We start from the raw sequence: 16,811 nt of genomic DNA on the forward strand, positions 1-16,811 counted from the left end.
TTCTATTAATATGTTTGACTTAATGGAGGAAAATATAATATCATGTATAATAGATTAATAATTGTGATCCAAAAAGCGCATAACGGCACAAGACGACAGTGCAAATAGACTTCTTTTCTTCGGTAGTGTCCCACAATGGTAAGTTTTTACAATGGTAGACTCAGTCATGAGACGTACAAGACGGTGCAAGTAGACTTGGACGACACGATGACGACGACGAGGAGTAGATTTAGACTTTTAGTCATGCACGACTCACGAAAGAAATTTCAAACAAAGTAAGATTCACGGCATAATTGAAGACTAGTAGCCGAATTAAGAAATGTGAGTAAATGTATGATTTGAGATAGTGAATATAACAGGTTAACCACGGTAACTTCAACTTGGTTACTTACTGATTAATTGATAGGAAAAAATGCTGGCATATCATTTTGTAAGAAAATTGCACTTCCAATCCGGATAAGTTTTTTGCTTTTGCTATATATAATAATAAAATATAAAATTTATTAGAATTATTTTTTGTTTAACATCAAGTGTTGCAATTCTTTAAATGTTTATAACATACAATTAGCCAAAAAAGAAGAAAGAGAATATGTTCTCATCTCGTTGCGAACCACATAGCCATACAACGTGTATATCTTCCATCTTCTTGATCATGAATGTAAGATATCATATTTTGAACTTGCCTTTATAATCTTTTGATGAAAAGAGTTAATGATATCGGAGTTTCCCCATGTCTTTGAATATTTTGTTCCTTCCACAACGAATGAACTGTAATATGAAAGGTATACCTCAACAAATACAGCCTATCCTTCCCCAAATACTTATCCATGATAGATTTGGGATAGTCACCCAATCTGTTGAGAACTTGCTTGTGAAAAGCTTAGAGGTGAGGCCTGCCCAAACTTCTTTCGATTATTGACATGTGAAAAATAGATGGCCCATGAGTATCCAGTGGACCGCGGCATAGAACACAAGAAGAAGTAACACCCACATTCCATCTCAGCATTTGGTCTTCAGTCGTTAGTCGATTCATTGTTGCAAGCCAAGCAATGAGCTGAGTATTTAGGTGTGGCTTGGAAGAAAAGTATACCTTTGTACCACACCATCCTTTGCCTTTAGACACACGAGTAGCTTCCTAGATCTCCTTTGTGTCAAAATTTGCCTTAAACAGATCTCTTTTTCCAAAGAACTACATCATCTGTTTCCACCAGCCCTTTGTTGTGTGTGCCCTCTAGAACTGTATCTAATTGATTTAGATAGTCAATTCGGCGTCTTCATCTTCTATGGGATCATGCTTCGGTCAAAGTGGCACATAAACCTATTCCCATATCTGTACATCCGCATGCTAGCCTGTAATGGGAATCAAACATCCTAGATATGACCAATTGTCATGCTAAACGGAGATGCTCCGCCCACTATGCACCTCATACCTGACAAAGCCAGAAGTTAGATTCCGATATTTAAGTAACTTTTTCCACATCCAAAAACCTAAAGTTGAGTTTTTCTTTATCGACAAGAAAGAAACTATTATTAGTAAGTAAATCCGAAGTCATTTGACCCAAAGAGAATCGCTGAGAGAATTTTCCAAATGAGTTTTAGACAACTAACCTTGTTTGCCCCTTTGAGTGAGCGGAGCCCCATACCTCCTTTTTTTTAGGAATACAAACATCATTCTATGAAACTTTTGCTTCTTTCTTTTGTGTGTGTTTAAGATAGGTTCACACCACAGAAAAGCAAAGCACAAATTTTCTATCTCAGTGATGCAAGCACTTGGTAGTCTACAAGCAGACATCCAAAATTTTGTAAGGATCACTGAGCTTATGAGTTGTAGGCGTCCAACAAACGACAGGTGTCGAGCCATCCAACTGCCTATTATGTTCTGAATTCGTTCAATGAGTGGAGTGTAATCATTTGTCGTCATTCTCTTCTAAGAGAGGTAAACCAAGATAACGAACGGGTAAAGATCCTGATGCAAACGGGAACAAGCTTAGTACCAATTTTTTGTCACTCTCCCTTACCTCTGCCATGTATAGTTTTGATTTTTTAAGACTAATGTTCAATCCTGAAAACTCTGCAAACTTGTCAAAGATTTGAAAATTTTCTCTATAGATCTTTTGGTTCCATATGTAAATACCAATAAATCATTTGCAAACACACAAATATGTGTGATATTTAGGGTGATAGCCTATTCGTTTTTCCAGAGGAGCCTTATCAAGCATTATAATTAACACTTGCATACAGATAACAAAAAGATATGGCCATAAATAGCAGCCTTGCCGAAGACCATTTTTCACTAGGAAATAATTCAGATAACTCTCCAATTTACTTGTACCGAAAACGAAGCCGTGGAAATGCATAGTTACACTTCATTTGCTTTTGCTATTGAACACAACAATTTTTCAAGAGGGTAGACAAGGACCTGCACTCTAATTATTTATAACTAAACTCACAACAATAATTTATAACTTACATACCAATGTTAGCAAGAGCAAATATTTTAATACAAAGACATCAATGTACGTATGTGTTTTCCAATAGAAACTTGACAAAACCATAAGAGATTACAAATATATATATATATTTTTATATAGAATACCCATACTTGAGATTAATTTCATATCATTTATTGACCATACTTGGCCTTGTGCTCTCTCCATAGCTGATTCACGTCTTTCCCAAGCAAATCAACAAAGAAGCCATCACGATAACCATTCCTCATCTTCATGTTCAGCTCGGCCACAAACCCATTCCTCAAATCATTACAATAATCCAAGAACCTCGCGGTAACGTCATAACCTTGGTCCCATCTATCTATTGGGGATTAGGTCGGTTGTATATTTGGGCTTTGTAATATTGGGCTAGTTACGTATTAATCACGTCTAAGACGGTTGTGTAAACCCTAGTGGTTTTGTGTATATAAGCTGTTTATAGCAGATTTAATAAAAAAGCAAAGCAGTTTGATATCCAATTCTACATGGTCTTAGAGCTAAGATCTTACAAAAACACATAAATTTTCTTTCGCTGTCTTTCTTTTTCTTTCTCTATTTGATAGTTTCGAAGTTTTCTCAATTTCCTTTGTTTAAAAAGTTGTTCTTTTGGATCGATAGTTTCGAGTTTTCTTATCTCAGTTTGAGATATCATGTCCAATTCTGAAGAATCCTCTGTCACGAAAAACAAAGAAGTGGCGATGTCGCAACCCTCCTCCGTGATGGTCTCGACGTATACCCTTGCTAGCTCCGATAATCCTGGCTCCATGATCTCTGCTGTTGTCTTGACCGGTGATAACTACAACGAGTGGGCAACAGAGATGTTGAATGCTCTTTAAGCTAAGTGTAAAACAGGGTTTATCAATGGCACAATTCCAAAGCCAGCAAGCAGTGATCCTGATTTTGAGAATTGGCAAACCGTTAATTCAATAATTGTTGGGTGGATTAGAACTAGTATTGAACCTAAGGTGAAGTCTATTGTTACCTTCATCTCCGATGCTCATTAGTTGTGGGTATAATTGAAGGAATGTTTCTCTGTGGGAAATAAGGTGCGTGTTCATCAAATAAAATCTCAGTTTGCCTCGTGTCATCAAGATGGGCAAACGGTTCTGGACTATTATGGTCGGTTGTGTACGCTCTGGGAAGAGTATGGTCTTTACAAACCACTCAAAGCTTGTACGTGTGGTCTGTGCGTCTGTGGCGCCACTCTAGATCCTGCCAAAGAACGTGATGAAGAGAAGGTGCATCAGTTTGTTTTAGGGCTTGATGAATCCAGGTTTTGAGGAATCTGCACTAATATTATCTCGATGGATCCGCTAGCTTCTCTTGGTGAAGTGTACTCTAGAATCATACGGGAAGAACGTTGTTTGTCTACGGTTCGAGTACGTGAGCATCAAACCGAGGCTGTAGGTTTTCTTGCTTGCCGTGATCAAAGTGAGTCCTCGTCTAATGTTGGAACTACTCGGACTGATTCTTTTGTTGGCAACAAGTCAGATTTGTCACTTGTGAGGTCTCGTACGACCTGCTCTCATTGTGGACGTACTGGTCATGAGAAAAAGGACTACTAGCAAATTTTTGGATTCCCGGAGTGGTGGTCGAAACGTAATGCTCCAGGTCGTGGTTCTGGAGGACGTGGTCGTGGTGGTCGTAGTTCGGGTTTCAACGGATCTGTTTCGGGTCGCGGTCGTGGACAGCTTGTTGCTGCTCATGCTACAAGTGTTAATCCTTCTGCGTTTCCGAACTTTACTCAAGATCAGTTGAAGGTGCTGGCTCGAATGATAGAAGAAAAATCGGGCACTCCTTCAGCGGACAAACTAGCTGGTAAGTTGGCACTTGGTGATGTAGTTTTAGACACAGGCGCGTCTCATCACATGACTGGCAATCAGTCTCTTTTGCTTGATATTGTTCCTATTCCACCGTGTTCTGTGGGGTTTGCCGATGGCAGTCAAACAAATGCAACTAGCATGGGCGCTCTTCCTCTTTCGAATGAAGTCAAGTTGACTAACGTTCTTGATGTTCCTGCTTTAATTTGCACAATGCTCTCGTTTTCTAAAATTGTGAAACAAACGAAGTGTTTCGCAACATTCACTCATACTATTTGCTTTTCACATGACCGTTTTTCGAGGACTCTGACTGGGACCAGGGACGAACGTGATGGGGTGTACTATCTTACGAATGTTGCTACAGCAAAGATTCATACGGCTAAAGTCTCTTCTAATCAAGCTTTGTGGCATAAACGCTTGGGACATCCTAGTCATTCGGTGTTTTCGTTTTTATCTATGCTTTCTCATTCGACTTCGTGTGTTGGCAATTGATCTTGTGATGTGTGTTTTCGGGCAAAACAAACAAGAGAAACATTTCCAGAGAGTATTAATAAAACTAGTGATTGCTTTTCTTTAATACATTGTGATGTTTGGGGACCATATCGTGTTCCTTCTTCCTGCGGTGCAGTGTATTTTTTTTACCATAGTTGATGACTTCTCAAGAGCTGTTTGGACGTAACTCTTACTCGAAAAATCAGAAGTGCGTGTTGTCCTTAAGAATTTCTTGTCATATACGGAAAAACAGTTTGGCAAGTCGGTGAAAATGATCCGCAGTGATAATGGTACAGAATTCATGTGTCTTTCTGCCTATTTTCGTGAGCAAGGCATCATTCACCAAACATCATGTGTCGGGACTCCGCAACAAAATGGACGTGTTGAACGTAAACATAGACATATTCTCAATGTCTCTCGGGCCTTGTTGTTTCAAGCTCACCTGCCTACTAAATTTTGGGGAGAAGTTGTTCTAACGGCTGCTTATTTAATCAACCATACTCCTTCCTCTGTTCTTGGTGGTCGCACTCTGTACGAGGTTCTTCATGGCTGCAAACCTGCGTATGATCAACTTCGCATTTTTGGATCGGCTTGTTATACTCATCGTCTCTCTCGTGATAAAGACAAGTTTGGTGAAAGAAGTCGCTTGTGTATGTTTGTTGATTATCCTTTTGGTAAGAAAGGATGGAAGGTATATGATCTGGAGCGCAATGAGTTCTTGGTCTCTCAAGATGTGGTTTTCAACGAAGATATTTTCCTTTTGTCCACGCGTCTTCTCCGTCTTTGGTTCCGGTTTCTTCGGTTCCTTCCTATGATGATGATTGGGCTGTGTCTTCACCTTCACTAGTAAGGGGGAGTGATAATATGAATCCTGTCGAATCTTCCGATCTCGATCCTCATATTGCTGTTCAAGACAGTGTTGTCGAATCTCCACTTGCTCGACTGATAGAACTGCCTCTTGACTCTCCTTTTGTTGATGAGTCTGATTCTTCACCGCAAACAGATAGTTTGGCTTCTCCAGCCGATTTGACACAAGTTGTGTCCCCTGTTGTCGAGCCAATGGCTCCTCGGCAAAGTACAAGACCAAAGAATGCACATGTTTGGTTGAAAGACTATGTCACCAACTCCGCGATAAGTACACCCGACTCTTCTCACGTTCTCCCTGCCTCCTCGTCTCAGTCCTCCTCATCGGTTCCAGGTATTGTGCAATATCCTTTGACTGATTTTATATCCGATGAACACTTTTCTCCTCATCATAGAGCTTTCTTAACTGCTATCACAACGAACGCGGAGCCTAAACATTTTAAAGAGGTTGTCAAGATTAAAGTATGGAATAATGCCATGACAAAAGAGGTTGATGCTCTTGAAATAAAACGTACTTGGGATGTTTGTGATTTGCCGCCAAGGCAAAGTTGCTCTTTGCAGTTAATGGATTTACAAGACCATGTATAATTCTGATGGCTCGATTGAACGGTACAAAGCTAGGCTTGTTGCTCTTGGTAATAATCAGACTGAAGGGGAGGACTATAATGAAACATTTGCTCTACAATGCGTTTCTTCATGGTGATTTGAATGAAGAAGTTTATATGCAGCTTCTTCCGGGTTTTCGTCATTCTTATCCTGGCAAAGTTTGTCGTTTACGTAAATTTATATATGGTCTTAAACAAGCTCCAAGGTGTTGGTTTAAAAAGTTGTCGGATTCTCTCCTTCGTTTTGGCTTTGTGGAATCATATAATGACTACTCTTTATTCATCTATTTTCACAAAGACACTAAATTGAGGTTTCTTGTCTATGTCGATGATCTTATCATCACTGGTAACAATGGGTATATGATTCAAAAGTTCAAGGAGTATCTCGGCCGTTGTTTTTCTATGAAGGATTTGGGCAAGCTTAAATATCTCCTTGGTCTCGAAGTTAGTCATGGACCGGATTTGATATCCAATTCTACACTATCACCACCACCAGGCCTGACCCAATGGCTCGGAGCGTAACCCGCTTTCAGCCTCACGTAATCAGCTATCCCTTCGATAAGCCCACCCGGACCGTTCCACTGCCAAGAATGGACAACGTCGTGATAAATCACACCGGTAAATTCCCTCTTCACATCTCCCGATACACCCGCGAGATATTCTGCGTTGAAGTGTATCTCATTTCCCCTGTTGTACGCTACACCGTTACCGTTCTCCATGAACAGTGTGATCGTTATTTGTAACGTCGGGCTTTCTGTCTGAAGGGTTGGTTTGTTGGAACAAACGCCACACGAAGTCTGTCGCAGATGTTAGTGACTGTGTTCCATAGCTTATGCCGCCGATCTCTCCTCGGAATCTCCTTCCTCCAGCAGAGTCACCGGTGTTGTCAACAACTGAGTAGTCAACTGCATTGACCAGTGAGACGACGAGCATCAGAGAGATTACAAAAAAGATTTTGTGAAATGTCATCTTTGTATTTTTGGGACATTGAATGATCTGTTTAGATCTAGATGGAGGTCTTTGTAGAGAGAAAATAATTGGATTTATGAAAAAATAAAGTTTGGTCAATGGAACTAAGACCTTTTATTTTTTGGTTGTCCCATTATCTAAGTTTTGTAATACGACTTGATACATCTTTTACTTGTGGATATAAAGAAACAAAACAGATTTGAAATGAAGGGCTACCATTTTTTCCTTTAAGTTTCTATTTTATTTGTTGGTAAGAAGAAGAAATTAATAAGTCATCCGGTGTAAAGCCTGTGAAGACTCGATAAAACATTACAACTATGAATGAATGCCGTTTATATTTCAGTTTTTGGATTTTAGATTTTGCTATTGGGTTTTTGTTTTAAAAATCCCAAAAAGTTGTTTTTGTGTTTTGAGGAAAAATAATAGAGAAGAGCAAAAACAAGGTTCCCTATTATAGGAGAACTAAAAATCTAAAATCTGAATGGAAGACTACAACAAAAAAAACGTTTTCTTAAATTCTAGGGAATCCATTTAAAATTTTTGATTGGTTGAAAATGAGTTTTTGAATAACAAAAACCAAAATCTCTTTAAAATCTATAAAAAAAATTCAAGGCCTAAAATATACTTCAAAGATTCTTTGACTAAAAGAAAGACTCAAAAGAAATATAAAACAATGGTTAATAAATAATTTTCAATAAAAAATAATAAGGGTTAACACTTGTCACTTTTGCTTCCATAGTTCCATCGTGACTACTCTGATATTTCTATGCCATGCATCCTTAGAAACTCGCTTGACTGCTGTTATTTTCTGTAGCTATATCAGTATTACATATATGGATATAATCAGGCAGTGACGGCTACGTAACCAGTTGGCTTCATGTAATCATGTTTTCATTGAAAACAAGTTGTGGCCATCCATGACTAAACTAAATTTACCACAGATTTCTGGTTAGAGCAAAAAAACATTCAGTGGCCAATCCCTGTTTTCTTGAAATGACTGTTAATTTAATTATTATGTAAAGAAAATTCAGTATCATCCACCACATCTTATTTAAACATGCAAGTACCAAAACAAAGCAAACAGAGATAGCAACAACATTCAATACAAACTCTTTAAAGAACAAACATAAGATAATTAAATGTCAACAAAAAGAAACAAGATAAGATAGTTTAGACTATTAGCCATAAGAGCTTAACCATAAAATTAAATATCAATCTCAACCGGGTATCTGTCCATGCAGTCTTCCCATGGACTGTTAGCTGAAGGTTTAACGTCTCGTAGAGCCACCCAGACTGAACTGTTACACTTAAAACCTGACCCCAAAGCAATCTGCCAAATCCTATCTCCTTCCTTCATCCTTCCTTTAGCTTCTGTATAAGCTAACTCATACCAAATTGAGCTCGAAGAAGTATTACCAAACCTGTGTAGTGTCATTCTTGACGCCTCTACGTGTAACGGAGAAAGCTTAAGATTCTTCTCCAGCTCATCTATAAGAGCTCTTCCACCAGCGTGGATACAGAAATGCTCAAAGGCAAGCCGGAAGTCTGGTGTATAATTCTTCAACTCTGGCTTGAAATACTTCTTCTTGACAAAAGTAATAAAGAAGGCAAGCTTCTCTTTCAATGGAAGAACAAGAGGACCCAAAGTTGCAATATTGATCTTAAGAGTCCTTGCTGCCACCATTGGTAGATTCTTTGTCAAGGTAACTCCAATTATGCCATCTTCATCTTCTTCTTGCGTTGCGCACTCGAAGGACCTATCATCAGATCCAGTATGTATCCGTACCGTGTGAAGGAGCTGGTATTTCGCGCGTGCACGGTCTCTAGATCTGTTGGAAAGCAGAACCGCAGCACCACCAAGCCGGAACAAGCAGTTTGTGACAAGCATTGATTTGTTTTTCCCCAAGTACAAGTTCTGAGTGATGTTCTCTGTGCTTACTACAATGGCATAAGTGTTCCTATGAACTTGTAGTAATCCCTTGGCGGCATCAACAGCTATTACTCCAGCACTGCAACCCATTCCTCCAAGGTTCAAACTCTTGATGTTGTCTCTGAGTTTGTACTTGTTCACAATCATGGACGCGAGTGATGGAGTTGGATTAAACGTGCTAGAGTTCACCACCAAGATACCGATATCATCAGGTTCTACACCGGTGTTGTGGAAAAGATTGTCAAGAGCTCCGAATATCACTTCTTCCGTCTCTTTACGTGAAGCCCCAAGGCCTTGCTGAAGCGGGAAGCACTGAAGACCTTCTGGGATGTACGTTTCTTGACCAAGACCGGAACGTTCAAGAATCTTTGCCTGGAAGTCAACTAAATAGTCGTTCTCTTTGTTCTTCCAACACATGCCTGCTTCTCTTGCACGTCTCGCGTGTCCCATTAGCGTTTGCATACTGACCTTGAGATGCGACGGTGGGAGGTAGCAGGAGAAGTCAACAAGGTAAACGGGTTTAGGTCGGGTTAACATGTAAAGGATCCACACAAAACCAACAAGAAACGAGAGAAGGCTTATGGTTTGGAGGTTGTTTTGTATTTGGTGGAGGAAGAAGTTTTGGAGATCATCTAAGTTGATCTGAAATTGTTTCATGGCTAATGCTGCCATTGAAGAGATGAAGAAGATCTTCAAGAAAACTATCTTTAAGTTCTTCATTGAAGATAACCTTAGGAGTAAAAAAGAGAGGACAAAAAAAATAGTCTTGTTTAAGTGTTTACCCTTTGGTTCTATTTTAAGTTGTGTCGTGACATTTTGTTCAAGCTGGCTCTGTTTACATATATAGAAAAGTTGAGAGTGATGACCAAACGAATTAATTATTCTCTCTCCTTTGTTGTATTTTAAATAGCATTTTTTAATTATTGGTCAGAAATCAGAAGTGAAGAAAAATATCAGAAAACAATTTTAAATCCGCGAAACTATATAATTGACACTTGAAACTTCAACTGTAGCACTTAACTATCTGCATTATATATCAGGACTCGAGTACTCAACATTAATCAGAAATCAAGTGTTTTGTTTTATTTTTTTTTCTGATAATTATTCTTTTCTAGGAGACATATAAACGTTGACAATCCTCAATTCCTCATTATTTAGATATATACATTAATGTATAATTTAGGATTATCAAATGAAATATGAAGCCGCACCCTATTTTTTGTCGTATCTCTTTGAGCTATTACTAAAGAAACAGTGTATTTAGATAATGCTATATTTATGGAGTATCTACCCACATTCATGAGTAATAAATAGGAGTGACGAAACAATCAACTACCTCATTTTACTGCCGTCGGTCGTATACTTCTAACTATATATGTGCTTCAAATACCATAAATATGCCATTACAAGCTAACGTAGCCTTTCTACGTACATTTAGAAGAAAAAATTATATTACCATCCATTACATATTCGTCCATCCTTCGGTAGTTTGGGTTTAAGCTTATTCAATTTGATTTAGGATGTAATTTGTTTTAGTTTTAAAAACATCGGTTATTGTGGCCTTTGTAGGGTGGATTTTGTTCTAAGTTTAAAACACATACTAGAAATGATTCGAGTTTCATTAATTCACAAAATGTGATTTACAAATTGTTTATTTTCAAGACTAAACTAAATGTAATGGAACTACTAATAATAATTTGCCAAGTGTCAATAACTTAACTATAAGTATCTCAAACAAAATTTGTAAGTTATTGTTGGAGTAGCACAATAACCATAAAAACTATTCTAGTTTCCGTTACGAGATGATGTATGCGCTTAGACCCATAACTTTTTTCGTTATTAAGAAAAGAAAGTAAATAGAACTAACAAAGAACTTATATTATAAACCGATAAAATCAATTCTAAAATACACTTTTGAGCTAAGTTTCACAAAACTAGGTCAAACTATAACCAGTCATTTTTTTTACTACTATAACCAGTCATACAAGATAAAAGATACTAGAATAAACAGTGCCATAAATTATGGTTGCGAAGAAGATATACTATTCAATGTACCTACAGAACTCACGTAGACCCAACATCTTTAATGGCGTTCCAAGATAGTCGGTTAAGATTGCTGGGCTCTGGGCAGATCTCGATGGTCATGACTCATGATATAGGCAGTGTGAATGTGTGAATTGGTTGAGGGGGAAAATAATGGCTTTTGAGGGAAAGAAAAGTTAACCGTTGTCGTAATTATAAAGAACGATCCAGCCCACACATGTGATCAACAATAAAAAATTACTCAGGATAGTTATATAACTTAAAAGTGGTGAAATACATTAAACTATCTTACCGTAGTCCATAAACAATAACTGCATAGTTTCAAATTCCAGTAAAATTTTCTTACCCTTTTTAATTGTTTCAAGTACAATTAACATTAAAAGACGTTTTACCCTTTTGTAGGCATTGAGACGTGTATTCTTATTTAGTTATTTCAGTCAGGTACAGTCAAATAATTATAATTACTTACCGGAAATAAAAGACTATTTGCTTTTTAGTTGTTGCTGCCAATATTGCTCAATTATGTTGAAAAAGACGTTGGGTGCGACGTGTGAAGAAAAGAAAAATAAGATAATAGAAAACATCATAGTACAAGGTTAGCTAACGTGTTAAGACTTTTAAATACAGGTTTTAAGTCTCCTGAGTGCATGCTAGTGCTATCCAGGAAAAATGGAGCCTCCTAGACTCGGCACAGCTTTTGATAACATTTACCGAAGGAATTTAAATCTACTTGAGCAGTTAGGTTGACGTTGATTGGTTTTAATGATTCTCTTATTGCGATTAGAATAGTGTATATTTAAACATTTAATGATCTTTCTGCAGCAAAATACAAATACGTTTTATTTATCAACACTGTAGAGAACTGCCAAAAAGATTGTTTCTTACTCTTTTTATTCTGACCAGTCTTAAATTGTATTGGAGATTTGGAGCCTCTCCAGCAAAACGAAGAAAAAAATTAAAATACTAAAGCGATCTTAATAAAAATCCGACTAAAACAAACAACCTTCTCTTAAAATCTGTATTTTTTTTTTTGGTCAAACAAGGATTTCATTAACTTAAATCCTCACAGGAGGGGAGTTATACAAACTGAAGCTAGAGAAATACAAAGCAAATAAAGATAGTAGTTCCATGAGTTTTCCAAGATGGTGCTCGACTTTGAAAGACTTGCAATGCTTGAAAGATTTTTTGGGATCAAAGTGAAATCGAACATGAAGACAGACTTCTCGAATTCCTCGACCAATAAGTGATCATAGACGGCTCCCGCAATACATGCATATGAGCTTTTAGAAAGATGCTCCACAAGGGAGGTACATGGTAGGTAACTCGCCAAACATAGACTAAACAAGAACACATGTTCAAGGTTTTCTATCCTTTTAAGCTCAAATCTCAAGGCATTGGGTGAAACAACAAGTGGGAAACGCAAGAGATATGTGTAATACCGTAACAAAGCAGGTAGGTCTTCCCTCACATGAAGCCATCGGTCCTAGAGGTTAAGGAATTCCACACAAAGCTTGTAGTCGGTTATACACTGGAAAAGTGATACAAACCCAAGCTTACAATCATTAGGCGAATGGGGGAGGTTGGGAGTTGGAATTGTCCAAAGGATATACTTGAGAAGATAAAAGTAATACCATGACAAAGCAGGTGGTCCTCCCTCACATGAAGCCATCAGCCATGGAGGTTAAGGAATTCCACACAAAGCTTGTAGTCGGAATTACACTGAAACAATAACACATACCCTAGGTTCGAACTGGTATGTGATTGGTGAGAATCCATCAGACCTTGACAAAAGTAACTATCCGACCAAACTAGAGCTGTCGTTAGTCTGTTAACGAGGAGTCTTCGGCCAAGCAAAGCAGACTTAATAAACATCAACAACATTGGGCTTGATAGTATTATACCATAATTGGATCTGGACTCAATTGGTAGAAGGGCTTTGGAAATAATCTTGTAAAAAAACTTTAGATTACAAATTCGATGTTATTCAATAATGAATTTTAAAAAGTCTCTTAAAATCCACTATTATTGAACTAATGATTTAAAAATCTACTTTAAAATCCACTTTATTCAATACAGTTTGTAGATTTGGATTTTAATAAGTTTTAGGGATTCTGGAGGATTTAAGATGATTTGTTTAGTTAAAAATATAGAAATCCAAATCTCATGATTTTAGGTGGGATTTGAAAGAATTTTATTATAATTCATATCAGCTTCCCTAAAATCTATCAAAATTTCAAATTTCCTAAATCCCATAAAATCCTCCAAAATCATTGTTTCAATACACCCAAGACATTTAAAAAAAAAATCTAAAAAACAATCTAAGACATCTTAAAGTTTTATAAATAATTTCATACTGCTTTTTACAAGATATAAGAGTTAACTATTTTACTAAATCATTATAAAGAACTATCAATTTGTTTATTTTTCTACAACGCATACGTGCATGTTACTTATTATTACAAATTCTAGTGATTCATTCGATGCGAAGATGATAAAATTCGCTCAGTTTGCCTCATGCGGAAGACGAGATCCTACCACTGAATGGTGAAATTAGAAATGGTAACCTGTATAAAATCATTATTAGAAAGGTCAAGAGTGGTTAGAAAACTTAGTTGTTTGAAGCCTAAAAAGAGTACTATAGGAATTGAGCTGGCCACAGAGGCACCTGAAGCTACGATCTAGCTCGATCACATCCCCGAACTCGGCATCACATTTGACATCGTACCAATAACAACAGTCGCTTTTATTTGCCCATGACTCTGTCTTTGGAGTCTTGCTAACAAAACAATATGCCTCCAAAGTCTCAGACTCGTTCTGGAACTTGAGAATTGCATCCCTTTAATCAGGATTACACAAGGTTCTAGTAGAAACCATGAAAACGTTTAGAAAATAAAAATTGAAAATGGTGAGAAACTGAGAATAAGAGTAATAGGAATGACAAGCACTGTTTGGGTTCCAAGAGTGTTTCATCTCTCTTTTAAATATTTGTTTTACTTTCTTAAATATCTTATTATATATCTTATTATATTACTTTCTTAAATATCTTATCTTATTACGTGTCAATTTTAATGATTAAATATCAAATCAGATCGTGACACGTGTTAGTTTTAACGATCATAGATCAAAGTTAAAAACTCATCGGATCGTGACACATATCAATTTTAACGATTAAATATCAAAGTTGGTAACTTATCAGATCGTGGCATGTGTCAATTTTAACGATCAGAAATCACAGTTTTCAAGGTTGGTAAAACTAAGAATAAGATAATTGTAATCTTATTATATTAAATTTTTTTTTGTTAATCCTAAAAATAAAATAATTGTAAATACACCCCTCTATATCTTATTACATAAAGTATAGTTTCAAAAGTTACTAAATGATAAGATCGCAACATGTGTCAAAATCTTATTATGTTGTAGATTATTAAAATAATAATTAAAATTTATTATACATTATACAATTTTGTAATTTTAAAGAAAAAGGAATCGTCTACGTTATATTGAATTCCTTGGCCTAATCTTAAAAAAAAAAAATTTATCCTAAAAAATTTACAATAATTAAACTTATACAAAACAATCCTACATTAAAAGAAAAAGAATTTAAATATAAAGATATGTATTCTCTTAGATCTTTGTTATATATAGAGAGAGGAATACGTCATTCCGATGTATCAAACTCAATTAGAATTTTCAAACATGAGCACTACAGATGGAAACCAAAACTGTGAAAATAACGAAAAGTCAGCCAAGAAAAGGAATAGAATCATTATGAATAATGATTCGATTGTTATGATGGAGAAGACGCTTACCGATGAACCTCATATGCGACTGAAACTAGCTACATTTCAGGCATGGGTTGACAAACTAAATCAATGCGTAAGTATAAAACTCATATTCAGTTTCACATACATATTTTTTCATAATTGACTAATATTATTTAACAAAATATAGGGACTCCAGCTTACAACTATGCAGCTAAGAAAATGGTAACAACTTTCAAACTATGCAAACGAATCTAATAGATATCTTACGCTTATTATATTATATATGTTTTTTCAATTAGATTTTGACATGTATAAACAAAAAAAACAATTTATTAAGCATGTATATATTATTATTCAATAAATAGTGAATAACAAATCTTAAAAAATAACATAAGCTATGTCAAAAGAATCATAATTTTTGAAACATTATAGGAACAGCTAATTAAGAAAATAACATTATATCTACATAAAATTTACATGTTCTATGTTTGGGCAAAGAGAGCGCAAGAGTTAATGGTTGGCGAGAAAGCATTTCTATGCTAAACCAAGGCAGAGAAAAGCAATATTTCTCTAAGCTAAGTAAAGGCAAAGGAGAGAGAGCATTGTATGCTAAATGGCGAATAAGGAGTGTAAAGTGTAACCCAAGCCTTGAGAGGAAAAGGTTAAAAAGGAGTAACAACATCCCCAGAAAAGGAGGAGATGGTTGGAGAATTCGGGGACGAATTCTTATAAGGGGGGGGGGGGGGGAATGTAATGACCCTCACCAAGGAGTGAAATTCGAAATGGAAATCCATGGGCCAAGGTCGAGTAAAGGACATGGAATTAAGCCAAAGGAGGAAGGAAGAGGAATTACAGAAGTAATGTCCGGAAAATTCTGAACGAGTTGGAAGATGGCCAATGGTACCGCGTACCATGTACGGGCCAGGACGTGTAGTCCGTACCGTACGTACCATCCGAGACGTACCATATGTACCATGCCGGACGTGCTGTACATACTGTCCGGGACGTACCATCTGTACCGGCCAGGACGTACCGTCTGTAATGACCGAGACGTACCATCCGTACAGTCCGGGATGTACTGTCCGAAATGTCCGAGAGTTGCCGAAAGGACCAGTAGTGTCCGTAAGCGGGGAGTATGGTCCGGGTAATGCCGAAAGAACCTAAACCGTTCAGGCGATGACCGACGGGGTAAGCGGACGCGGACGTTGGACGAAGGACGAGAGGAAGAGACGGAACTATGGGTTGTGTCGAAGAGAAATTGACCAATCAAATTACATGCATTCATGCAGAGACAAAGTGGGAGATTTTAATAGAATGGCGCAAGCTCATTGGGCGGTGGATCACACGCACCACATGCAGCCAAAATCTTGCCATTTGTCGATTTCCACTAAGGAGGAAGAAGAGGAGTCTCTCACCTATAAATAGGCCATTTGCGAGATTGAGAGAGCAAGTTTTCTCATTTCTCTCCCAAACTCTTGCCAATTTAAAACTCAAAAGATTTTTCTCTCAAATCCAAGAGAGAAAAATAAAGAGTGATCGCCGAGAGAGAGTAGGCTCAGGGGGAGTTTAGCCCAAGGTTAGGTTATCTTGGTTTAAATCTAGGCTTGATGTTAGTCTAGTTAAGGGTAGAGAATTATCCTTATGATTTTATGTTATAGAACAGAGCGGTGAATTAAGAGGGTTGTGCTTGATTTACGCGTTTGCGAATAGGTTGTATTTGTTTTCTTGTTCTAGTGATATCGAAATCTGGACGTGGTCCCGGGGAGTAGGAAAAACCGAACCTCGTTAACAAAGTTCTTGTGTTCTTTACTTTCTGCACTTTATTATTGCCTCAT

At 37.1% G+C, this 16,811-nt stretch overlaps 2 protein-coding genes, 1 long non-coding RNA gene and 1 pseudogene across 3 annotated transcripts; 1 reads left to right on the forward strand and 3 right to left on the reverse strand.

Moving 5' to 3' along the window:
• Window positions 1-484: 484 nt before the first annotated feature.
• On the reverse strand, window positions 485-1,840 carry LOC147920744 (uncharacterized). Its single transcript, XR_015590524.1, has 2 exons — window positions 1,609-1,840; window positions 485-1,430 (listed from the first exon to the last, which is right to left on the reverse strand). It is a non-coding gene; the product is annotated as an uncharacterized LOC147920744 (long non-coding RNA).
• A 1,953-nt stretch (window positions 1,841-3,793) lies between these two features.
• On the forward strand, window positions 3,794-5,648 carry LOC147920745 (uncharacterized). The gene is made up of 3 exons (XM_087501209.1): window positions 3,794-4,001; window positions 4,101-4,747; window positions 5,055-5,648. Exons 1-3 carry the CDS (start codon window positions 3,794-3,796, stop codon window positions 5,646-5,648), a joined length of 1,449 nt encoding a protein of 482 aa, XP_087357335.1.
• An 880-nt stretch (window positions 5,649-6,528) lies between these two features.
• Window positions 6,529-7,364, reverse strand: LOC104766700 (uncharacterized; annotated as a pseudogene).
• Window positions 7,365-8,222: 858 nt separating this feature from the next.
• Window positions 8,223-10,041, reverse strand: LOC104766699 (3-ketoacyl-CoA synthase 8). The gene has a single exon (XM_010490639.2). It carries the CDS (start codon window positions 9,887-9,889, stop codon window positions 8,444-8,446), a length of 1,446 nt encoding a protein of 481 aa, XP_010488941.2. The 5' UTR covers window positions 9,890-10,041; the 3' UTR covers window positions 8,223-8,443.
• Between the last annotated feature and the right edge of the window lie 6,770 nt (window positions 10,042-16,811).

This window comes from Camelina sativa, chromosome 19 (genome assembly GCF_030686135.1).
Source record: "Camelina sativa cultivar CO46 ecotype springtype chromosome 19, ASM3068613v1".
Lineage (NCBI taxonomy): Eukaryota > Viridiplantae > Streptophyta > Magnoliopsida > Brassicales > Brassicaceae > Camelina > Camelina sativa.

What these genes read in the sequence shown, in the direction of transcription:
- LOC147920745 (XM_087501209.1), top strand. Translation starts at nt 3,794, where the DNA reads ATGGATCCGCTAGCTTCTCTTGGTGAAGTGTACTCTAGAATCATACGG. An exon ending in TTTGTCACTTGTGAGGTCTC is followed by an intron (nt 4,002 to 4,100) that starts GTACGACCTGCT and finishes GTAATGCTCCAG; the next exon opens with GTCGTGGTTCTGGAGGACGT. An exon ending in TGGGACATCCTAGTCATTCG is followed by an intron (nt 4,748 to 5,054) that starts GTGTTTTCGTTT and finishes ACGGAAAAACAG; the next exon opens with TTTGGCAAGTCGGTGAAAAT.
- LOC104766699 (XM_010490639.2), bottom strand. Translation starts at nt 9,889, where the DNA reads ATGAAGAACTTAAAGATAGTTTTCTTGAAGATCTTCTTCATCTCTTCA.